Genomic DNA, 24308 nt, shown 5'->3' on the forward strand with positions numbered 1-24308 from the left:
CCCCCCAGAGAGGGAACATCTTCCTAAATTCCAGCTGGAGGGATGTGGAGGCCACGCCCCTCCCTCTGCCTCCCCATTTGACTCATAGGGAAACTGAGGCCTAGAGAAAGGACAAGCCCAGGAGAAGAGGCAGAGGGGATGGGACAGGAAAAAGTGGGAGGAAGAGGGAGGATGGAAGCCAGGTTGGCGGGTGGGGCTCAGGTTGCAGAGTTATAATTCGAGAGTGTTGGAGAAGTGCCCATAGTCTCTTCAGCTGACCTGCTGTGATTCCGTGAAAGCAGGGAGAGGAAGGAGCGGGTTTCTGTTGGGGGGTTTTTTGGACTGAGCAGTGGACCGTGGAGCCCTCAGCAGCCCACGTGAGAACCCTGCCCCGCCCTGAGGCTGTTTTCTAGTTCATGCCCCCACACCCTGATCTCTCCTTGACATCATGGCACTCTCTGTACTTGGGAAGATTCTTCTAAATCTCCCTTTTGTCTCCTGAAGGTGTGGGCCCTAGTTCCTCCCCAAGAGAGGGAGAGGAGGGAGCTGAGGACCCAGGTTGTGATGGTGGGCTGCGGGTGGCTCTGGGACTTTCCCGTATCTTGCACTGGCATCCGCAGAGCTGAGCCCTCATTAGCTCTAATGAAGCATTGGCACTGTGCCTCCCCCCCTGCTCCCCCCCATAGCACCTGGTTGGGGGGAGACGGGGAGGGGCCCGCTGAGGTTGCGGCCAGAGCCCAGGAGGGGGGCTGGACATCTGCGAGAGGGGAGGGTGGGAGTCAGGAAATGGGGGCCATGCAACAAGGCTGGGGCTGCTGATGGGACAGAGAAATAGGCCCCCCTCCCTTCCCCTGTGAGACCTTTTCCTCCTCCAGGAGCATCCCAGATGCTTAGGTCCCCACAGTGCTAGGGAAAGCGTTATCTGAGAGACTGAGTGTGGCCGGGAGCACCAAGGACATTCCCAGGCTTGGTTGCATAGTGTTCCTCCTGGCCTCTCCCTAATTTCAGCCTGCGGCAGGAGAAGGACCTGACACCAGAAACTGGAGGTTCAGTGCCTGGGAAAATCGGGCAGCAGCCAGATCTTTTTTTTTTTTTTAATTTTTTATTATTATTTATTTATTTATTTTATTTAATTTTTTTTGTGTGTGAGGAAGATCAGCCCTGAGCTAACATCCATGCCAATCCTCCTCTTTTTGCTGAGGAAGACCAGCCCTGAGCTAACATCTATTGCTAATCCTCCTCCTTTTTCTCCCCAAAGCCCCAGTAGATAGTTGTATGTCATAGTTGCACATCCTTCTAGTTGCTGTATGTGTGACACGGCCTCAGCATGGCCAGAGAAGTGGTGCATTGGTGCACGCCCGGGATCCGAGCACGGCGTGAGCACTTAACCGCTGAGCCACGGGGCCAGCCCCAGCAGCCAGATCTTAATGCAAACCGACCGTGGTTCATTTGGTGATCATTTCCTGGGTGTCCTCTCATTTCCTGTGTTTTAGGCTCTCTCTGTGTGTCTTGGGATCTGGATGAATAAGACACAGCCCTGCCCTCAAGGGGCTTCTTGTCTGCTTTTCCTACGCCCCAAAGTCTCCACTAAGATTTTATAACCATGGGTTCTAAGATTTGATTCTATGCTATCTGCCAGTCCAGAACACCCCTTGTCAAAAATAATAACGTAAAAATGGCCTGGCTTACCTGAGGAGACAGACCCGGAACAGACACAAGCGAGTGTCTTCACTGTGATATCATTTGAGTGTGAATGTGGCCACAAAGTTGGTTTAAAGATGGAAACGGTCTTGCTGGGGAGAATCGCTGTAGGGATTGGTTAAAAACCAGTTGGTGATATGATTAATCGCCTTTCTCTTATCTCCTGTTTCTAAACCTACCGTTAAGTTGAGCATTCTTTAGTGAAACTTCTTTTGATCAATTTTCAAGGGCCATTGTGAAGTGGTTGCTTATTTACTGATACAAGAACTGAGACCCTGAGAGGGTAAATAACTCAACCAAAGGTCACTCAGCACCTGAATGTAATCTGGGTCTTTCTGAATCCTAAACCTGTCCTGCGTCACTGCTACATTCCCTAACAAGGCAGAGCCTGGAAGGACACCCCCTACCCTGGGAAGGTGGACCATCCCCCTGGCCCCTAGCTGAGCCTTGAAATCCAAGTAGGGGTTGGCATAATGAAGGAAGCATGGTGAATGCAGACAGCATGATTGTGTTCTGCTTTTCTGTGGCTCTGCTGTGCACAGGGACTCTCTGTGACTCCCTGTGCCTGCCTGGAGTCTGGGTTTGCTCTTGAGTGGTGTGGAGGACCCCGGGGCTGCATAAATAAACAAAAGCCGAGCCCCTGCCCCCTCTGAAGATGCTCCAGCTCTGAGGGGAAGAAGGCTTCGCTGAAGAGGCGAGGCTTGCCAAGGCTTGAAAGATGTCTGCTGGGCAGGAAAGGGTTGTGGAGAAGAGAGAAAAGGGCATTCCGTACAGAAGGACCCACCATGAGCAAAGCTAAGGCCGTGTGAAACAGTCTGGCCTCTTACTGGATGAATGAGTGTAAGATTGAAAGTGAAGAGAGATGAGATTGTCAAGGCCAATGAGGGCCAGATCCTGCCCCTCCCCTCCACCATTATGGTGGACCCCTCATGCCATACTAATGAACTTGACTTGCTCCCGTACATACTGTGCAGCCATGGAAGGGTATCAGGCAGTGGAGGCAGCAGACCAGGTGAGAGATGATGAGGGCTAAAACTGGAGTTGGAGATGGAGAGGACAGGACAGGAGTGGGATGCATCACCTTCTTCCCCTTTCCAGAAACTTGCCATACCATCTCTTCCCCTTGTCTGATATAGCCTTCCCTGCCTTCTCCATTTCTCGAACTCCTATTCATCCTTCAACACCCAGTTCAAATATCCTTCTCTGTAAAGCACCCCCCCACACACACCAATTTTCTCAAATATATGGGGACTTCTTTCTCTGGGCACTAGAACTTAAGTCCTATGAGGGTAGGGACTTTGTCTTGTTCACTGTTCTATTTCCAAGTTCTAGACCAAGCCCTGTTGACTGAATATTATTGACTGATGAACTGAACGTTCTGAAAGCACTTGGCACTGCATTGTGAGAACCACATAATAATATCGATAGGAGTAGTGGTTGCAACTAACATTTATTGAGCATTTCAGAGCCAGACACTGCTGTGTGAGCACTTTATACACACTGTCTCGTTAATCTGCACAACAACCCCATGTGGAATAGATTATCTCTATTTTATAAATAAAGAGAAGCTCAGACAGGTTAGTAACTAGTCCAAGGACACACAGCCAGGAAGTGGGACCAAATTGGGATTCAAACCCAGGTTCCTCTGAATCCTGTTTAGGAAATTTTAAACACTATGCTCTGCAGCGTCTTTATTTGTTGCATGTCTATCTCTTTATAAAGTCAGGGACTGTTTTATTAATTAAAAAAAAATCCTTTGTGGACTACCGAACTAAGATTTGTTGATAACTCCTATTTGCCGGGCACTCAACACTGAGTCCTCTCAAGGACCGGTTTACAGGCTAGGAGAGGGAAGAGACTTGACTGGGATCCCACAACTGGGACCTGAACTCAGTCTCCTTCACTCCTCTTTCCCTAGTGTCACTGGGCCCAGCCCAGTGCCAGCCCCTCGGTGACACTCAGTCAATAGTCCAGGAATGAAAGAAAGAAGAGCCGGGCTCTGAGGTTGACTGAGTTGTTTAGGGGCACACAAAGGGCAGGACATGGGATGGCGGCTGGGTCTCCTGCCCCTAGCCCAGTGTGGTCCCCACTTCGGTCACTGATGAGGCAAGGGGGTCCAGACGCAGGGATGGGGCCATTGCAATTTCCCCAGTGCTTAGCTGTCTGTCAGACATGTGAGCTCCAAGGAGGGGAGGCTGACCTGGCGCTGGGGTGGGCACGGACGGTGTCAGGAGGTGGCAGAGTCTTGCAGGGCCTTGACAGAAAAGGATGAGAGGCCTCCAGTGCACAGCACCAGTGGGATTTCAGCCACGGGGTGACCCGAAGGACCTCCAGGCTTGGGAATCGCAGGTGGAGGCGGGTGTGGGCAGGGCCCCTACGCCGTGCAGTGGGCTGGGTATTTACTGCCTCTTGCTGAGTGCCCATTCGGCGCACGTTCCCAGACCGGCAGAGACCCGCCAATCAGGTACGCCCGCTGCTCTCTTTTTGCATGTTATTTGCATGACCTCGCCCCTTCGCTCCTGCCACTCAGCCTCCGCCCTCAAGTGTGCCTCTTCGGCCTCTGCCCGGTTTCAGGCCCCCAGTGCAGGGCTGGGGTAGAGGGCTGCGGGGCGGGAAGGGCCGACCTGGGCTGCCAGCCTGGCCGCACTATTCATAGCTCAGGGGCTGGCGTAGTTCGCATACTTGGCGTTTCTTACGTCTGGCTGGCCCAAGGTTGCCTCCCCTCCGCGCTCCCCCCTCCCTCCTCTCCTCGCTCCTTACCCCCTCCTTCCTTTGCCTCCTTCCCCACCTTAGTCTTCTCTCATCCCGTCTTTCTGAAATCTAGAGATGGCCGAGCCCGCAGGAGGAAACTGAGGCCTAGAGAGGGGGCGTGTCTTTCGGCGGGGCCTCGAGGCAGATACCGGTAGTAATGAGGCGTGTAATGAGGTGGCTAAGAGCCTGGGCTCTGCCGGCAGGCAGACCGAGGCTTGAGTCGGAGCTGCCGCTAGCTGTGGGACCCCGGCAGTTTCCTTTTCAGGCCCGGGAAGCTTTTCAGAAATAGCCAAGCTGAGACCTGGAGGATGAGGGATCAGTTAAGGGAAGATGGGGGAGGGGAGAGACAAGCGTTATACTACAGGGAGAGAGAGCTGTGGATGTGGTGGGCCAGCCCTGAGTGGTCAAGGGCTTGGCCAGCTGGGGTGAGGGGACAGAGGACACTGCAAAGGGGATTGAAACAGCTTCCCTTCTCTCCCCACCCCTCACTCCCTTATTCCAGCACCTCCACTTTCTGACTCTGGTTCCCACTGAGGAAGGGGTGGATGCAAAAAGACAGACAAAGATCTGAAGCAGCCCCTGTCCCAGGTAGACCCCTCCTGGGGACCCGGGTCCTACCACTGTGGACTCTCTCTGAGCAGAGGCTCATTCATCCTTCACATTCAGAAACAGTGCTGAGCACCCACCCTGTGCCAGGAGCTGGGGATTGGACTGCCAGCAAAGCAGACATGGTCCCAGCCTTCCAGAACTCACAGCCCCAGGGGGAAGATGTTGGTCAAAATAACCTCATAAATATATAGACACCAACTCAAGAGTGCTGTGAGGGGGTTCACAGGGACCTGACCTGGTCTGGGGCCCAGAGGAGGTGTCTCTGGGGAAGCGACTTTTTTGCTGAGAACTGCAGGGTGGGAAGGAGTTAATTAGAGTGTGGGTTGGTGAGGCAGAGAGGGAGCTGGGGAAGAGAGAACAGCATTCCAGAAACAGCATGTGCAAAGGACCTGAGGCTGGAAGGGTGCCTGGTCCTCCAAGGAACTGGAAGGAGGCCAGGGTAGCTGCAGCACAGAGGAAGGGGGTGTGGTGGGCGTGGAGCCCAGAGGCACGTCCCACAGATCTGGTTGTCATATTAAAACAATCAGTCTGGACTCTCAGGGGCCAGAGGAGTGATGGTGGCTTGGAGCAGTGGTGGATGTGGTGAAGGGGGTAGACTCAGAAAGCAGAGTCCACTCTCTGGTGGGTGGGATGTAGGGCTGGGGCCATAATGCCTCACATTTATTAGTCCCCAGAATGCTTTCCCAGCAACTTTGTCAGACTGCTATTCCTAGCTTGATTTTGTAGCTGAAGAAATAAGAAAATTTGTATGACCTTGAGGTCACACAGCCAGAAAAGGGCTAGGGCCAGTACCAATGGCAAGTGTGACCCTTTCTCCATATCACCCCTCTCCATGCTGGGACAGTACTCTCTCTCTCACCAGCCTGCTATCCCCCACCCCTCGGTGCCCCCGTGGGTTAGCCCAGCATTCCCTACCTAGCACCAGACCCTGGGGGGGCACCAAGAGGCCCAGGGGGTAGGTGGGTGTGTGTCACACTTGTCCTAAGAGGTTGCTCTGCTGTTAAATGAGGTTATGCATGTGCAGTGTGCCTGGTATATGGTAAGGGCTCCACAATATTCATTACTGCTGTGGCTGTTACCATGTCCCCAAATGCGGGGCCAGGCAAACTGGTGAGTGGTAGGATATGGGGCTGAGGGTGATGCCATCTATCTTCTGACCACAAAGCCTAGCCCAGAAACCATCCCTGCTCCCTCATGGGCAGGAGCTGGGGGAGGTTGTTTGTCCCTGCAGAGCCACCGTCTCTTCCACCCTTCCAGCTGCCCCTGGGGCATCATGGGCTGGATTAGGGAGAGCTCCTAGGCAAGGTGAAGGGATGACCTGGGCGGGTTGGGCAGGGCCTGGAGTGAGGGGGTGGGTGGTTTCAGGGGTGGGGCTGAGAGCCTCTCCCTGCAGGGAGCCCCATGTGCCCTGGGGGAGACTTTCGGAATCTGCTGAGACCTGCCCTGGGAGGGGATGTGGTCTCAGCTTGACTAGGACTGAGCTCTCCCCTGAAAGAAAGCAGTGAGTGCACCTGTTTCTGTCCAGGTGGTCAGACAACACAGAGAACTTCCAGAAAGGGGTGTGTGGGACCATAGGGGGAGCCACTCCCAGAGTTCTCCTCCAGTCTCCTCTGAAATGAGCGGTCCAGTGTGGAGTCGGAGAATGGATATGATGATTTTGGAGAAGAGTCATTGCAGGCATTCTCCTGCTTCCAGGAATGACTGCCCCTAACACCATCTAGTCTGAAAAGGGGCTCTGGCCTCCCTTGGGTACTCCTTGACCAAAGGGAGATCCTTCCTAAGGTCCCACAGTCACTCTGTCTTTCTTCAGGGGACCCTGCTTCTCTGTAGGAGATGGGGAGGGGTGAGCGTGGGGTGTGGTTGGGGGCTGAGGGGCCTGGAGAATACAATGGGGAGAGGCGGGGTAGAGGAATGAGGGCACCCCGCCCACTCTGGGCTGTTGGGAGAGAGTGCCAGCCCTGGGCCAGCAGGGGGCTCTGTTGCACATGGGACCTGCCTGCGTCTCTGACAAGAGGGTGCACCCTTCAGTGTGTAGGCATGCTTTTCTTGGAATGTGTGCGTGAGAAAGCATGTGAGAACAGGGACTTGCCTCTGTGGGCACACACTTGTGTGTGTGTCTATGTTACGGGTGGTGTGTAAGTGTGTGTAGACTTGTGTGCTGAGAGGAATCAGGCCTCAGGGGGCAGGAACTCCACATGTAGCCCAGCTTTTGCTAGAAAAACTCTTCCAAGGTCCCGACACCCTGGGATGTGACATCCCAAGAGTTTGTGCATCCATTGCTCCAGCCTCCAATAGATGGTAGGTCCTTGTCAATGCCAAGGACCTACTGTGTGCAAGGGTCAGCCTCCCCAGCAGCCTGAGAGCTCCCCCGGGCAGGGACTACTAGGTCCCTAAAGATGACAATAGGGGCTTTGAGAAGGCACAATGGAGAGGGGTGGGAGGGGAAGGTCCTCCAGGCAGGAGATGAGCAGCTATCCTGGGCAACCTCTGTGGGCAGAGCCCGCTCCTGGGCCCCAATGGGAGACCCATTCATTTGTTCCACCTTCTTTCAACATTTTTTTAAAAATTTGAATTCTGACTTTGGTTTTTTTTATTGTGGTAAAATATACACAATATAAAATTTACCATTTTTAAGTGTACAGTTCAGAGGCATTAAGTACATTAACATTGCTGTGCAACCATCAGTGCCATCCATCTCCAGAACTTTTCATCTTCCCAAACCAACACTCTGTATGCATTACACAATAACTCCTCATTCCCCTTTCCCACAGCCCCACCACTCTATTTTCTGTCTCTATGAATCTAGGTATCTCAAACAGGTGGAATCATACAATATTTGTCCTTTTGTGACAGGCTTATTTCACTTAGCATAATGCCTTCAATGTTCATCCATGTTGTAGCATGTGTCAGAATTTCCTTCCTCTTTAAGACTGAATAAAATTCTGTTGTGTGTATATACTACATTTTGTTTATCCATTCATCCCTCGATAGACATTTGGATTATTTCCACCTTTAGGCTATTGTGAATAATGCTGCTATAACCATGGGTGTACAAATATCTGTTTGAGCCCCTGATTTCACTTCTTTTGGGTACATAGCCAGTAAGTGGAATTAGCCAGAAGTGGAATTGCTGGATCATATGGTAATTCTATGTTTAATTTTTTTTTTGTGAGGAGGATCGGCCCTGAGCCAACATCTGCCAATCCTCCTCTTTTTGCTGAGGAAGACTGGCCCTGGGCTAACATCCATGCCCATCTTCCTCCACCTTATATGGGACGCCACCACAGCATGGCCCGACAAGCGGTGCGTCGGTGCACGCCCGGGATCCGAACCGGCGAACCCCGGGCCGCTGCAGCGGAGCGCGTGCACTTAACCACTTGCGCCACCAGGCTGGCCCCATTCTATGTTTAATTTTTTGAGGAACTGCCATGCTATTTTCCACAGCCACGGCACCATTTTGCATTCCCACCAGCAATGCACAAGGGTTCCAGTTTCTCCACGTCCTTGCCATCAACAAATAATTTTTGAGAGCCTACTATATACAAAGCACTCTAGTAGCACAAATCCATTTCTGAAAATTCAGTAGCTGTTGTCCTTAGGAAGCTCTCAGTCTAATGGGGGAGACTCAGGCTCCAATCTAAGGGGAAAGACACAGGCCGTGACCTCTGGGAGACCCTAGACTGATATGGGGCAAAAACCCCTGCTGTCAGGGACCTCCCAGTCTGATGGAGGAGGCATAGCCTCTTCCCTCTGGGGAGTCCCCAGACAGGCCCAGGGCCCAGAACGGATACATGGAGGGCATGCGTTGAGACAGTCAAGGGGCTGCTGAGGGGAATAAATGGAGGGCTTGCGGTGGGCCCTGTCCCACGCTGGCCCGCGGTTGTCTAGGCAATGGCCTGGCTGTTTACTTTGTGGCTGGCTCCAGACTCACCCTTTTCTGCAAGTGCTCATTTCCCATCATGAGGGAAGATGCCCGTCTTTAGTCTCCCCTCCCTCTGGCGTCCCTGAGGAGGGAACTGGCTCTCCTGCTGGGCGGAGGCCCTGCCAGCCTGGCACCTTTGCCATGCTCCTTGCCTGCTGGGAGCAGGCCCCATCCTGGGGTCTCACATCGCCCACCCCTGCCCCACTCCCAAAGGGCCTACAAGACAAGGCTCTGGGCCTGCCAAAGTCCTGCTGTGGGAGGAGGGGCTCCTGATGATTCCTCCCTGCTTGGGGGGAGTTGGGGCATGTAGGAGCCTGTAGGTGGGAGGTGGTGGTGATGCCCACGTGAATGGCTTCACCTGGGTCTGTATAGACCTCCATGAGTGTCTGCCTGTGTCACCGTGTCTCTGTGTACAGGTGGCTGAGTCGTCTGCATGTCTGAATGTGAGTGTGGCTGGGTGTGTAAGAATGTGAATATCCAAAGACAATCGAACAGCTTGCATTGACCTGGAGGGCATTATGCTAAGTGAAATAAGTCGGAGAAAGACAAATGATCTCACTTTTATGGGGAATCTGAAAAAAAAAAACAACCAAGCTCACAGATACAGAGAACAGATTGGTGGTTGCTAGAGGCAGGGGGTGGGGGAGTGGGCGAAATGGGTGAAGGTGTCAAAAGGTACAAACTTCCAGTTATAAAATAAATAAATCCTGGGGATGTACTGAACAGCATGGCGACTATAGTTAATAATACTGTATTGCATATTGGAAAATTGCTAAGAGAGTAGATGTTAAAAGTTCTCATCATAAATAAAAAAAATTTTTTTGAAAGAAAAAACAAAACAAAAAAAGCTTGCATTTATTGACCCCCTACTATGTGCTCAGGGCTGGTGCTAAGGACTTTCTTTAATTTACTTAATTCTCCCAACAACCTATGAGGTGGAAATTAGTATCATTCCCATTTTATTGGTGAGGAACTGCGGCTCAGAGAGGTTAAGTAACTCGCCTGAAGTCTCACAGCCAGAAAGTGGTAGAGACGGGACTAAGACCCAGAAGTCATGGACTCCAGAGGACACAGAGCCCGTGGCTAACCCCTGAGCCGTGCTGCCACCGGAAGAGCTAGGGGATTCTGTGCTGCTTGGGACTGCGTTGGCCCCTCCTTGAGCTGGCAGTGGGATTTCTGGCATCAAAGTGCTTCCACCTCCCTGTACCCTCCCCTCCCCGCCCCCAGCCCTCCTTGGCTCTGGCCCAGCTGGGGGTTGGGAGAGGAGAGCCCCAACCACCCCAGCTTAGGGCAAGATTGGCCCTGGAGGGGAGAGCACAGGGTCTGGAGAGACCCTTTGAACCGCCCCCTGCTCGCAGGCCAGACAGAGCGGAGCGCAGGTTCCCGGTGACGCAGGGTTATCTGCCCATTGAGGGTGCTGGGGAGACGCAGGCTTGCTTGGCCGGCTCATCGGCTTGGCCTGTTGGGACACGTCAGGACTGCACACAGTGGTGCTGGGAACCAGGCATCTGAATGGGGCCAAAGGGTGGAGGCGGATGAGGGGGCGGCGGCCCTTGAGCGAGGAGACAGGGGTCAGGGGCCCAGGCGTGGGCGCGGCGGGCATGCCTCCGGTATCACATTGCCTGCATGCCTGGGACGGACAGGACTGGCGGGCGATTTGCTCTGTCTGTGTGTGAGGTTTTGGGTGTTATGGGTCCACGTTTGGTGGTGTGCAATGAGAGTATGGGACTGGTTAGAGCTTCATAAATGCCAGATGATTCTCTTGGGGAGGGGGCATTGTTTGTCACGTGGTCTGGGGCTTACATTCTGGGAGGAGGTGCTAAGCAAGCCAGAGGAAGGAAAAGCAGGCAAATTGACCCTGGGCCCCTCTCTCTCACTTCCTGAACCACACACCCTTCAGTTTCCCTCCTTATATTCCCTGACCCTTGGTCCCAGGACACTCGCCCGTTCCCCAGTTCCTGATTGTCGGGCTGCCCCTGTGGTCTTCTGTTCCTCCAGCCCAGGCCACCCTCTTGTTCAAGGGCTAACTTGGGAGGCCCCTGACCCCTCCCTCAAACAAACTGTCCCCTCCCAGAGGAAGATGCCCTGAACACCTTGACACAGGGGCTCTGTTGTTATGAGGGGGATCTTCCTTGGTGGGGGTGAAGGCAGCTGGATTGGGCCTGAATCTGGAACTTGGGGACCTCTAAAGGCACTAGTAGAACTATAACTGCCTCGAGAGCAAGGTCTGCACTTGTCTTATTCTCCAAGGTGACCCGGCCCCCTGCACAGCACCCGGCCCACAGCAGGCATCAAGACTTGGTTGCTGAAAGGATAAATGAGAGGGTGATGGAAAGAGATCTGAGTTAGGCGTTAGAACCCTGGGATTTGGTCCCAGTCTAATAAAAGTGAAGCCTTAACCCAGTCACTTTGTCCTCTTTGAGCCTCAGTTTCTGCATCTGAAAAATGGGTATAAAAACAATCCCTGAATATCCAATTATTAGGGTCAGTGTCAAATGCGATGAAGTGAAAGTGCTTTCAAACAATAAAGGATGATTATCTCATTTGGAGAGAAGTCTGGATGCCCTTCCCTTGGGGTACAGCCCCCAAACCCTGCCCTGGGACCCTCAGGAAGATGAGGTTGAATGGATTTTGCAAGCTGGTCAAACTAGAGGATGATGGGAGGGACTGCTCAGCGGGGTAATTCCTGATTTGGGGGGAGGAAGCTGGGGAGGGTGCAGGGGAGGACGACTCACACTAGGCAGGAAGGCTTGGAATAGAATCTCAGCTACGCCTGGTATTTCCCAGCCCTTGGCCCCCTCCCCCACCGCCCTCCTCTGGGGCCCACCCCACATTCCTTTCCCGGAGGAAATGGGGGAGGGGGCTAAGAGTTTCCCCAGGCCTAGAGGATCATTTATGCAAACATTCAAGGCCCTACTATAGTGCATCCTGAGGTCCCTATAGAGGCAGCTGGGGTGGGGGGTGGGATGAGGAAGGTGTGGGTTTGTGGTGGAGGGGCCTGTTACCTCCTTGGCCAGGCCTTGTCGCCCCTGCCAAGTTAGAGGGCAGGAGATGGACATCGTATGTGGCTTATCATTTCCCAGGTCTCTGCAGCCCTGGGCTCTGCAACCCCCAGAGCCCTCAGCAGTTTCCAGGGAGATGGATTCTTGATCCAGACACACCGCATTACCTGTTGGCCATGAGAGGTTCCCTGGGGCATGGGAGGGCAGAGTCACTCCATTCCCTCAGAACTAAGGACTGGACTTGCAGCAAGAGGAAGGGAAGTTAGGCAGCTGGAAGGACTTACTGGCTGCTTGCTGGGAGAGCGGGCCAGACTCTGAGTGAGGACATCCCCGAAGCCATGGCCCTCTGCTTGGGGCCGCACGCAGAGTCTGCCATGCTGAGGACATCTTGGTGGTGCTTCCAGCTGGTCTATGAGGGTCTGGCGTTTGGAGGGCGTGACAGGGAGGCGCCCCGAGCAGGCAAGGGCAGGAGTGGACTTGAAGAGAATCCTTGGTTGTCTAGTGATTGAGGGTGCTGATGGAGATGCCATGGGTTCTGCTCCCCCTGACTGTGGTCCTTTCCCGCTCTGCCCCTAAGCCCTCCTGACTCAGCGCTGGTGGCAGCCTCACTCTTCCCGTCCGGCTTCCGCCAGGGTGGGGGTGGGGGTCCAGCTTCTGCACAGGGGGCCCAGCAAGCGACAAACAGGAAACAGGAGAACAAAACCGCTCCCTGGCCCCCACACACCTCCCTCTCCCCCTTCCTTCTCCCTCCCTCGATCCTGCCCACCCCCAGGGTCCTCTGTTTCTCCTCGCTCTGTCCTTAGGCCTCCCCTCCCCTCTCTCTGCCCCTCCATCTCCCTGCCTTCCCTCCCACGCGATCCACCAGAGTGCTGTCCTTGCTGTGGACAGCAGGTGATGGGATGGGGAAGGAAGGGGAAGCTGACTCGTCTGCTCAGTTCTCCCTCCGGTGGCTGCCCTGAAAGGTCCCAACCCTGTGACTCTTCCTCCCTGGACTCCCAGATTTGGGAGTAGGGCTGGGCTGGGGCTGCTCCGCTCCACCCCAGCTCTCTTCCCTGGCTGCTGGCTAGAACTGGGGTATAAGATCCAGGTTGGAGTGAGGGGGTCTGGGCTTGGCGTCCCAGCGCTGCTATCACAAGCTGGGTGATCTTGGGCTTCAGTTTCCTTCTCTGAAAATTGGGTCATAGCAGCGGCCCCAGGCCACAGTGTGGCCGTGGTGAGAAGCACACTGTTTGTGAACAGTCAAGTGGGATAGAAGTGGCGGTGACGGAGATTACACACCTACTAGCCAAGGCCTCTGCCAGCCCCACCCGGGAAGGGGCCTAGGAAGAGAGAGCCAGGAAGGGGAGGAGGGCAGGGTCTACCATCAACATGGGCTTCCTGTCTGACTCACATGCTGGGGGTGGGGTGGGGGCCAGCTTGGAACCCATTGTCAGCTTGGTGAGCCCCTCTGGGTAGAGCTAATGGGCAGGGGGGTCCTGGGGGAGAGGGTTGGTCATGCTTCCCCACAGGTGGTGGTGGGGACTCCACCTGCAGCCTTAGGGTATAGCATAACTCTAGGGTGGGGTGTGATGAGAGTGAGTGCTGCTCTCTGTGCCCGTCATTGTGTGTGTGTGTGTGTGTGTGTGTGACCTGAGGGGCACGGCATCAATGCACGGAGTGCGTGTGCTGGGCAGTGGTGTGCACGTCTTCTCTCTGCCTTCGTGGGGTCTGTGGGTGTCTGTGGGGTATGTGTAGAATGTATGGGTGGGTATGTGGGGGGGGTCTGGTGTGCTTTTAGGGGCACAGTGAGTATGCTTGCAAATGTGTCTCTGTGGGGTGTGTGGACCATATACGCATGGCAGGGTGTCAACACACAATGTGTGTGTGAGGGGAATAGTGTGTTTATGTGAGTGTGTTTCTCTGGGGTATGTGGACAGAGGGCGAGTGTGTGTGTGTGTGTGTGGATGGGAGGGTGTGGGGTGCATGGATGTGTGTGTGTGTTTCGAACCTGTAGAGGGTGGGTAGCATGTATGTTTATGTGTGTGCATCTATGTGAGGAGCATGTGTACACATGTGAGTGTATGTTTCTCTGGGGCGTGAAGCTGGATGCTCGAGTGTACTGGAAGGAGTGCACTGCGTGCTGGCCGGGGTACAGTGAGTGTTGTGTGAGTGGGAGGGTGTGTGTATGCGTGTGTGCCTGTACAAGGTGTGCGGTGTATGACTGTGCGGGGGCGCTGTATAGTGCCTCCTGTGTGTGGGTGTGTGTGAGTGTGGGATCCGGGCGGCCGCGGACTGGGGCCGCCCCGGAGGGGGAGGCGTCTGCCCTGCGCTACTCGCCGGAGTGTCCAGGCTCGGGCGCCTTCAGCCGGGAGGTGCGGGAGGCGCGGAGCCGCTCCAGCCGTCCTGCCGCCGTCCGCGCGGGCCGGCCGTCCCCTCGGGGCCCCTGGGCCTCGCGCCCGCGGCTCTGGGGGGCGGGCAGGGACCCCTAGGGTCCGCCGGCCGTCTGGGGGACCTAGGACGCCGCCCGCCGGGCGCCGAGGAGCGGCAGCGGGCCCCCGCGCGGCGCGCCCCGCTCCGGAAGCCGGGCCCGCGGCACGCTGGGGCCGGGGCGGCGGCCGGGCCCGGGGGCCCCCGATGGCCGCCGCGCTCGTGGGCAGCGCCGTGTGGCGCGTGGAGCGCGCGGGGGCCGGGGGCTGGCGCTGGGAGCGCGCCGTCGGCGTGGACTGCAGTGCCCCGGAGCCGCGCTGCCTCTGGCTGCCCTGCCTCGGCCACTGCGACCGCCGCGCGCCCGGGCCGCGCCGAGCCAGGGTGAGCGCCGCGGGGCTGGCGGGGCCGGGGGCCGGGGCAGAAGCCCGGGCAGGCCTCGTCCGGCGTGGGTGGGACTGGGCCACTAACTCCTTGCGATCTTTGAGCTGAGTGCGCCCTGCATCCGGGACGGATGCCCCGGAGTAGGGAGTGAGTGAGGAGTGAGGAGCTGGAGAGATGCGGGTGACGGTGGCAGGATTGGGGCTGAGCGCTTTTCCAGGGGTCCTGGATGACGACCCCCAGTCTGGGTGGTGGCCTCCAGTGGGTTCAAGCCTCTAGGTTTACAGGCAGTAGAAGGATGGAGGGGACCAGGTTGTTTGAAGAAATGCTGGGGCATCTAGGATCCTGGGGAGTTTGGGCTGGCAGGGTCCCTGAGCCAGAGGCAGGCAGGGGTACCACTAAATGGAGCCGTGAGCACCACCCTGTCCTCCCCCTGGTAGGGAACCTGGCTTCAGGGGCACACAAAGGTTTTCTGGTGGGCAAAGGAGGCTGAGGTGGCGGAATGGGCCCCAGCAGGTAGTGAGGGATCTCAGGGTGAGGACTGACAGGGCTGGAGAGGGGGGTTGGGGACAGTGTTTCTGATGTCCGGGATCGGCCGGGCTGGTAGGGTGTGAGTCACAGTGGGCACCATGCCCAGCATGAACGCTGTGCTCCCTGCAATGACCTCTTTATGCTCCTGGGGGAGGAGCAGAACTCTTGGGTTCTAGTTCCTGTGTCGCCAACCCACCTCGTGTCTATTCTGTCTAATTTGTGGCCCTGGGGCCATCTGCCCTTCTCCACCATCAGTTGGTATTTCTGGATGTCTCTTTTTTTTCTAACATGAGGATGGGAGCGTTTGGAAATAGATCTGGGCCACGAGGGTGTTAATCAGTGATGTCTCTGTGTCCCCAGAGCCTCTCCCTTTCCATCCCCTTGTTTCTGTGCCTACCTCGGAGAACAGAGTTGGGGATGTGTGTGAGCTGTACCCCTTCCCAGTCTAATCACCTTTCTGATCCTCATTGCTGGCTCCTCCTCTGTTTCTGTGTCTGTCACCTCCCTCCCCCTCAAGATGAGAGCAAAGACCCAGTGTTGTCCCAGGTTGAAGGGGAAAAGAGGGGACGTGCATGTATAATAGCGTGAAGGATTGAGGTTAAACCGAAGGAAGAAATTCCCACAGGGGAGTTGCCAGATCTGGCCGTTGATGGGGGCTGTGGTGTCTCCTCTTCAGGCGTGGTAGCTGTGGCAGGCGTTTTGCCACACTGCCGTTCTCAGGAGCCTAGTTGGAAGGGGTGGGGGAAGGGAGACTGGAAGGGAGGAAAAGAGGAAAGGCAGAGGCAGGGATAAGAGAGGAGGATGCATTGGTGCCTGGATGAGGAGGGAGCCTGAGAGATGGCATGCCCACTGCCCTGGATTAGAGGCAGGCCCCCAGGGAGTGGCACCCCCAGGCAGCTGGCAGCTCCAGGCAGGATGTGCTCTGGAGGAGGGGTGGGGTGGGGGGCATGCGGGGACCTGTCCCAGCCACTTCTCATCACTGGGGCAGCTGGTGGCTTAAACCTTAATCCAGGACACCAGCAAAACAATGGGCCCTGCAAACAGCCTCAGCTCTGAGCCCCAGTGGAGGGCATGCAGGGGAGGCAGCCCGCACTGGGGAGGAGCAAGGGCTTCTGTAAGAGGGGGCAGTGGAGGGTCCCCTGAGGCCCTCTTCTCTCCCTGATCAGTTCCTTGCCAGGTCAGCAGAAATAGGAAATCCAGGGGATTTCAGACCTCAGCAGAATTCCCAGAGAATTTTCCCTTCTGGGCTCATCAGACCCCCACAGGGGTGTGGGGTTCAGTGGGAAAGTCCAGGCTAAAGCCACAAGTGGAAGGAGCTGAGGGGCCATCACTTGTCCTCCAGCCTGAAGTGCAACCCCAGCTAAAGCTTCCTGGACTGGGGGTTATTCAGCTTTTGCTGAGACCCTTGCAAGGACAGAGAGCTCACAACCTCATCTGGGTAGTTTTCCAGATACATTGATTAGAATGGTCTCCCTGGCCCGGAGCTTCGCTCAGCTGCCTTGTATCGTCCACTGGCTGTGTCCTCTGGGACTGTATGAAGCACGCCTATTGCCTCTGTCACATTTTTCTTTAATCTTCTGAGATTTGAGGATACATGCCCTCCCCCAAGACTCACATCCCATGCAGAAGTCCCTAGCACAGGGCTGGGCACGGGGCCAGCTCCCTTCCACTGGACATGTGAGCAGGAGGGTGGATGGATACATGAAGGGACTTCCTAGTATCAGGACCTTTGAGTGGCAAATTGGAGCTTTCTCCAGCTGTTAGACGGGGGGGAAAGGGAGCCTTAATAGTGAAGCGGGAGCTCCTCACCCCAGAACTGGTGGGCCTCCTCCCTCTGCACCCAGCCCCACCTTTCTTCCTGCAGCTGAAGGCTCCTGCCTGGTGCCAAGGAGGAGTGAGGGTGTTGAGGACTGTCGAGGGTCGGGTAGGGGGGCTTCTTGCCCTCTGAGGGGTTTGGATTAGGGGCAACAGATAGGTTAGGCTGTGTGAGGTTGGGTGGGGGTTGAAGAACCCCAAGGGGCGGCCTCGAGGCTTTTCACTAGGCAGCCTGCCCTCGGCTCCCATCTTCTCCAGTCTGCCATCTGCCTCCCTGTGCACACATCTCTTTGACACCCTCCTGTCACCCACTTTCCCTCTGTGTCTGATCAGGGGACCTGAAGGGAGCCCTCTCTCAGGCACTGTCCATCTTCTTCTTCCTGTTGCCCCAGAAACAGACCTGTGTGCCCCCAAACCCTTGTCTTCAGACACCCTCTGCCGTGTCATCCTGGGGAATCCCAAGTATTCCAGCAGGTCGGCCAGTGGGCAGCAGAGTGTCTCCCCCACACCCACCCGGATCCCCACTCAGTTCCCGTGAAGCAGCCAGGCCTCTGGTCTGGGCTCTGAGCCTCAGGAAGTCCCTTCAGTTGTCTGATGTCCAGTCTGCTCCCTCGTGGCTCTTAGTCCCCCACTTGTTCCTGCTGCTCCTGAAGGATGCTTGTGTGTGCCAGTCTGTCTGTGCATGTGTGTGTCTGTCTGTCTGTGGTGTGCGCTGTGTGCATGTGTCTGTGTGTGATTGAGGGGAAAGAAGGAAGGAAGAAGCTTTCAGGCTGATGAGGGCGGGAGAAGAAGGAAGGGGTGAGGAGGCGGTCAGGGGCAGAGGAGGGTGCCTGGAGCCCCGGGACGCGTGGACTCCAGGACCATTCCAGTCCCCCTCGGGTTCTCTGGGCTGCCGGAGGCACTGTGCAGACTCGGGAGTGTGGCCACATGGCCACTCAACCCCGTCTCTCTGTGCTCCTGCAGCTGCCCCTGGGCCCGAGAGATGGGTGCTCTCCCGGGCGCCCCCTCCCCTGGCAGGGACCGAGGACGCTGCTGCTGCACAAGAGTCTCCAGGATGGCTTTGGCTTCACCCTGCGCCACTTCATTGTGTACCCACCCGAGTCAGCTGTGCACTGCAGCCTGAAGGTACGCCCACCTCACCACTGCCCTGTCCTGTCCTGAGGAAGCGTGAATGGGGGGAGGGGAGAGTCCTTTGCGCTGTCACCTCCACGGTCCTTCTTCTGTGGCCTGGGGAGGAGGTCACAGAGGCAAGGGCAGCCCTGGCCGGGTCATTTGTGTTGTGTGATCGTGGACAAGCCCCCTAACTGCTCTGGGCTTGGTCTTCTCAGGAGAAGGGCACCAGGTGGCTGGTTCAGGACAAGGAATGTAGAGGTGGGGGAGCCAGGATGCTCACCTATACCCCCAGACTCTTGGCTTCTGGAAGGCGAACAGCCTTCTCAGAGAGATGGAGTTCCTGGGACCCCTTGTCCACTGGCCGCTTCTGAGCTGAGTTTGCTGCCTGGTCCGCAGCCTGAGCTCTCAAGGAGTCCATCCTAACGCCTCTGGGACCCCTCCCAGTGTGCCCCAGGCCCATTGGAAAGAGCCGTGGGCCAGGATGAAGAAGACCTGGGTTCTAGTGCTGGGACAACTCCTAGCTCACTGTGGATCTTGGGGTGGTCTCTCCCCTCTCTGGGCTCCATTTCTCCTGCTGTAACCTGAGGGCATTTATCTACTTGACCCTCAAGGGCCCTTCCAGCCCTAATATAAATGTCAAAGTTCTCTGGGTGCAGGCACCAGGGCTGCTCAGCTCAACCCACAGTGTGGGCTGGGGGGAGGGGGTCCCTGACAGTGAAGCAGGCATGCAGGAAGAAGTGAGGGGACCCTGGGCAGGAACCAGGAGGGCCCTGCCCCCTTCCCCCACCTCTCTCCCAGCAGGGGAGGAGACAAATATATTTTGGAGTCCATGAACCCGTTTCTCCCCTTCCCCCACCTCTCTCCCAGCAGGGGAGGAGACAAATATATTTTGGAGTCCATGAACCCGTTTCTCCCCTTCCCCCAGGGCTGGGACTAGGCTGCACAGCTGTTGGGAGACTCTCTCTTGCGGAGCTTGGTCCTACCTGCCAGAGAACCAAGGCATTGGGTTTCAGTGCCTGTGTCCGGGTGCTTGCACTCCTCTCTTTGTGTGCACATGTGCGGGCGTAGTATGCTGGTCATATATATCTAGACGTGTGCATATAGGTGTCTAAATACACGTCATGTGCACGTGCCACTGTGCACCTCTCGTGTCCATGTCTGAATCTGGGGCGCCTGCATAAACTATCCTCATTGGCTGCAGCTGTGCTTAGGAGTGTGCATCGGGCTGATGGTGTGTGGGAGGGGCGCTGCCCCACCCCTGATGCCCAAGGACACCAGCCCCTCGTTCCCTGGAACCTCTTCCTTCCCTCCTTCCCTAGAATGCCCCTCCTTCCCAGCCCCTGCCACCTTCTCTCAGGGGACCCTGCTGAGGGTTGACCGGGGCAGAATCATCCTGAGTGGTCTAGGCTGGGTGGTGGACCTGTCTCAGAGAGACCTCGCTCACGTGGGGCACTGGAAGACCCCAGGGTAGGGCCAACCAGGGACAGGTCCCATCCCCTTTCCAGAACCTGCCCAGGGCAGGGAGCCTTCAGGCAGCTCAGCCTTCTAAATGCATCTCTAAATGCATCTGTCTGCCTCTGCCACCCGCTCGCCGCACTGTCAGCTCACATCAGCGGGCATGCACCCCACATGGGAGAGCAGGGCAAAGGGACTGCTCTCCAGCAGTGCCCAGCGGCCTTCCTGTGCTGGCCAGGGTGCCAGAGTCCTGAGTTCCAGCCCTGGCTCTGCTACTGAGTCTCTGAGTGGCCCTGGACAAGTCATGCCCTGTCACCTGTAAACGGATGATCTGTGGAGAGGGTTAGACAAGATGACGCCAAAGGTCCGATCCAGCTCTAAAATGCCATATCCTGCTGGCCCATCCTGTCTCTCTGACCTTCTCCTTTCCTTCGTTTCTATTTCCTCCCAAATCTAGTGCCCTTCCCCCTTCACTCACCAGGATGATCCCGGAGGCCTCCTTACTGGGTCTCCTCGACTCCATTTCTGAGCCCTGCACCTAGAGGCTAGAATCCTCTTCCCTCGTTGGTGTTTTCACATCCACTCTCTCCCACTCAGAAACCTTCAGTGGCTCCCTCTTTCTTCCTTTTCAAACCTGAAAGCTTTAGTCTGACTTCTGTCACTTGCTGGTGTTGACTTTCTCCTTCAGCTCAACTGATCCAGTCCTAGATATGCTTGCCTTTTTCTGCCACCAGGCGCCTGCGCACTCCATCCCCTCACCGAGAATGCCTTCTCCTAGCCATCCTGAAACTTGCTTTAAAATCCCCTCCCCCAGGGGGACACTAATCAGGCCTTCCCTTCCTATTCTCTTAAGAGCTGATAGCCACTGTTTGCAGTTGTCATGCTGCTTATCTGTGTCTGCCTGGGTCCCCTCCGTGGGTTGGTGTGTTTGGTATCTCCTCCGTCGGGCTTCGAGCTCCCCAAGGGATGGAGTCATGGGTCCCCCCTTGGATTGGGGGCTCTCAGACAATGGGATCAGCAGGCATGAGAGAGGGCTCATGCTACCAGGGAACGTTGCCTGGGACTTGAAGTCCCTGTCGACACCCCTCCTGCCCCCTCCGGGCTGGGCTAGTTGAAGGAAGATAAGAGAGGAGGCTGCTGGGTGCGGAGCTTGAAGGGGCCCGCCCAGGTGGCCCACACCCGCCTCTCTATCCCATGCAGGAGGAAGAGAATGGAGGCCGAGGAGGAGGTAAGGAGTGGTGGGGGTGGACACTAGGGACTGGGGCTGAGCGGGACTCATCCTCCAGCTTCTGTTTCTCCCCCTCCCCCAAGTGGGCCTGGATTTTGCTGTGCCCCCACCCTCGACTGCTGTTCCCATCCTGGCTCTTCTCTGTGTCCACTCTGGACATCTGCTCCCTCTCTCTCTCCTCCCTTTCTTTTCTCACATTTATCTCCCTTTGGGCCTGTCTATTCCACACTGGGGGTGGTGCTCTGGGGAGCAATGGGTTTCTAAGACCTGGCCCCTGCCCTGGAGTTACTCCCAGCCTAGATGAGGTGCAGGCTGGGGCCTTGTGGGAGGGTGTAGCTGATCATGGGCTGTCCTTGGGGATAGAGACACTGGGGTTCTGTTGGGCGTATGGGGGACCTTGAGGTCTTTCTCTTTTCAAATGTGAACCCAACTCCCCTGGCTGTCACCCTTGCTATCCCAAAGGGCCCCTTCTGGCACCCAGGCTCCCCAGGGTTTTCAAGGCAGAACTCCTTGAACCAACAGCCTTCCTTCTCTGCCACTGGGGCTTCTACTGGGCAGCCACGGGGACACTGTCTTCCTGAGTCCCCGTTGCAGAGGCCTGTGGTACGGGAGGAGCCATCTGACCTATAACAGGCCATTTCCCTGATGGAGACTGTTAGCAGCGAGGAGTATTGCTGGGTTATAACGTGATGTCATCAGGGGGTGGTTGTCCATCCTGGGATCCTCAGACCTCTGCTCGGAGATCCCCCGACCCTGGGGAAGGGAGTGAGGTGGCTGTTGTGGGCGTTGGGTGCCTGTGAGCTTCAGCGCCTCTCTGTGGCTCTCCCGGTCTGTGGGTGTGGACATTCTCTGTGTGTGTGGCTGTCTCTCCCTGCCATGTGTCTTCAGGACTTGATACTGGCCTCTTGTATGGCACCCTTTCCTTTGTCTTGTGACTCGTGTGTGTGTGTGTGTGTGTGTGTGTGTGTGTGTATGCGTGTGTCTGTGTCTGAGCACGCGCACATGTCTGCCCCACTAGACAGTGAGCTCTGGAAGGGCAAGGACCATGTCTATCCAACCTTTTTAGTCTTTCTAGCACGGTGCTGGATGCAAGAGGCCTTTAAGGAGCGACTGTGTGTCCGTGTAGGTTTTTGTCCACAGGAGTGTGTCCTCTTGTCTGATCCTGTGCATCACGTCCCTGTGGATGTGTGGGTCTGTGTTTGTGTCCGTGTGAGTGCAGTCATTCTCTGAGTGTGTGTCCTCTGTGTGTGTAGCTGTGCGTGGGTGTGACCTTCAGCAGCCACCCCCAGCTAACCTGGCTGATGCTCACCAGGACCCTCCCCCCGGCACCGCTTGGAGCCCATGGATACCATCTTTGTGAAGAATGTGAAGGATGATGGCCCTGCCCATAGGGCGGGGCTTCGCACAGGTGAGCTGTCCCAGTTACCTGGTTCATCGCACCTCTCTGAGTCTCTTCTCCCTACCCTCTGGTTAGGATGGGATTCTTGGACCCGAGTGTTGGGGAGGCTCCTGCTCCTCTGCTGTCGTCCATACCTGGTACAGGGGTTCTTAGGTGGGGCCATTGACACCCCTTGGCCTGCTCACACGTGGCCCTGACCCTTGTCCCCAGGAGACCGGCTGGTGAAGGTGAATGGGGAGAGCGTCATTGGGAAGACCTACTCCCAGGTCATAGCTCTGATCCAGAATAGGTGAGCATCCCCTGCCTCCCTTCTCCCATAACAGCTCCCAGCCTGCTCACTGAATCCCTGCACACCCCACCCCCTTGGTCCTGGGGCTGCCCTGGCGACCAGGCTCCCTGTTCTCCCAGACCCTGTTGCCTCAGCCTGGCCTGACCCCCTGCCCTGTCTCTGTAGCGATGATATCCTGGAGCTCTCCATCATGTCCAAGGACGAGGACATCCTCCAGCTGGTGAGTCCTGCCCTGCTGTATGAGGTGGAGGGCCCCTGGGGCCTGGGGTGTAGGATCCAGCCCCTCTCCTTGGGCCTCCCTCCTGTGTTGGCCCCTCTGGGAGGCAGAGAAGAGAGTGTAGGGGGCAGCACCAGCCGGCATTGCCCCATCTGGATGCCAGGCCCCTCCCTGGGCTGGGGCTGGTTGTTGCCTCATTCAGGGCTGCTCTGTGCTGGGGGAGGGGGAGGCGCTGGCCTTGGCAGGCAGGATTCCTGCCAGGGTATCTGGAAGGAGGGTGGCCCAGCGGGCCCTGCCAGACTGGCACGTTCTTGTTGGCTCCCGTGAGATGCCTGTTCCCTGCACGCCCCCTGCCTGGCCCCGAGTGAGCGTGTCTCCTGTAGATGTGTCCACACACACACAGAGCACACCCCATCCCATCCCACCCCACCCTCCTGTCGTGTGCTCCCGTTCACACGACACACCACTCAGTACACAAGAGAACATGCCAGATACACAACCACACAGCACAACCCCGCAGCACCACCCTTCATCCAGCACGCCATCCACTGCATGTGTGATAACACACACACAATGCACCAGACACACCACACCAGGCACGTGCCATGAAGCACACAAACCCCTCAGTGCTGCACACAGGCACCTGTTACCACACATACCCCCTCACACATCACAGTTCACCACAAACGTCAAAACAGCGCAAGACACTCCTCAGCATCTCAGTTCTCTACGACACAATGTCATAGCGGGTGACAGCACACACACTCAGACTTCTCACCACCACCACACGAACGCTCACTGGCAGCATAAACGCTCGCTGCTGTCACAATGCGTGTGCCCGTAGACATCACAGCATACTCTAGCCCGACACAGGTGCACGAGCTCACGCCTATCACAAGGAGCAAAACTTACACGATTGTGATGCGCAGTCCACTGCCCCTCCCCCACGGCACTCCAGCACACCTGGAACCCAGCATTCCACCCACCACGCACGGCAGGCACCGCAGACACTGCCCGCAGCATACCCTGCACTCACATGTGTACCCATTTACCCCACACGCTGTGCACACGCACACCCCCATGCCGTCTGTGCCTTCCTCCAGCCCTGACCCAGAGCCCAGGGCAGTCCTCTGTGCCCAGTGCCCAGTTTCGTGGTCTCATGGCTCCCAGCCAGATGCCAGCTTGCTTGCCCCCAAAGTCACTGCCCGCCAGGAGAGGGCTGAGGGCCAAGCCCGGGAGGTCCTGGGAGCCGCCATACTGGCTTCTGCCCTGGATGTGCTCTCATAATCACTGTAATCACAGTGCCATGCTTGGCACCGGGCCCCTCTGGGAACCTCCACCCCCTGACCTCAATTGTCTCCTTGCCCTTCCTGGGGAGGGGGGAGTGAAGATGGGGACCGGGAGAAGTGGATGGCCCCCTCTTCCCATCTCAAAGGTCCTGCCCGTACACCTCCCCCCGAAGCTGAGGCGAGGCTATGGGGGGCTGACAGGAGGGCATCCCGGCTCTCCAGCT

The 24308-nt window shown here is 56.6% G+C and overlaps 1 protein-coding gene across 1 annotated transcript in view; it reads left to right on the forward strand.

The window, feature by feature from the left end:
* ARHGAP23 (Rho GTPase activating protein 23) overlaps positions 1-24308 on the forward strand; it is a 70437-nt gene that overhangs the window by 7063 nt on the left and 39066 nt on the right. The window contains 5 exon segments of the mRNA XM_014790610.2: positions 18058-18219; positions 20863-20890; positions 22203-22298; positions 22500-22578; positions 22744-22798. Coding sequence (XP_014646096.2) covers positions 18058-18219; positions 20863-20890; positions 22203-22298; positions 22500-22578; positions 22744-22798 — 420 coding nt within the window.

The sequence above is a fragment of the Ceratotherium simum genome, chromosome 16 (genome assembly GCF_057802395.1).
Source record: "Ceratotherium simum simum isolate JZ-2026a chromosome 16, ASM5780239v1, whole genome shotgun sequence".
NCBI lineage: Eukaryota > Metazoa > Chordata > Mammalia > Perissodactyla > Rhinocerotidae > Ceratotherium > Ceratotherium simum.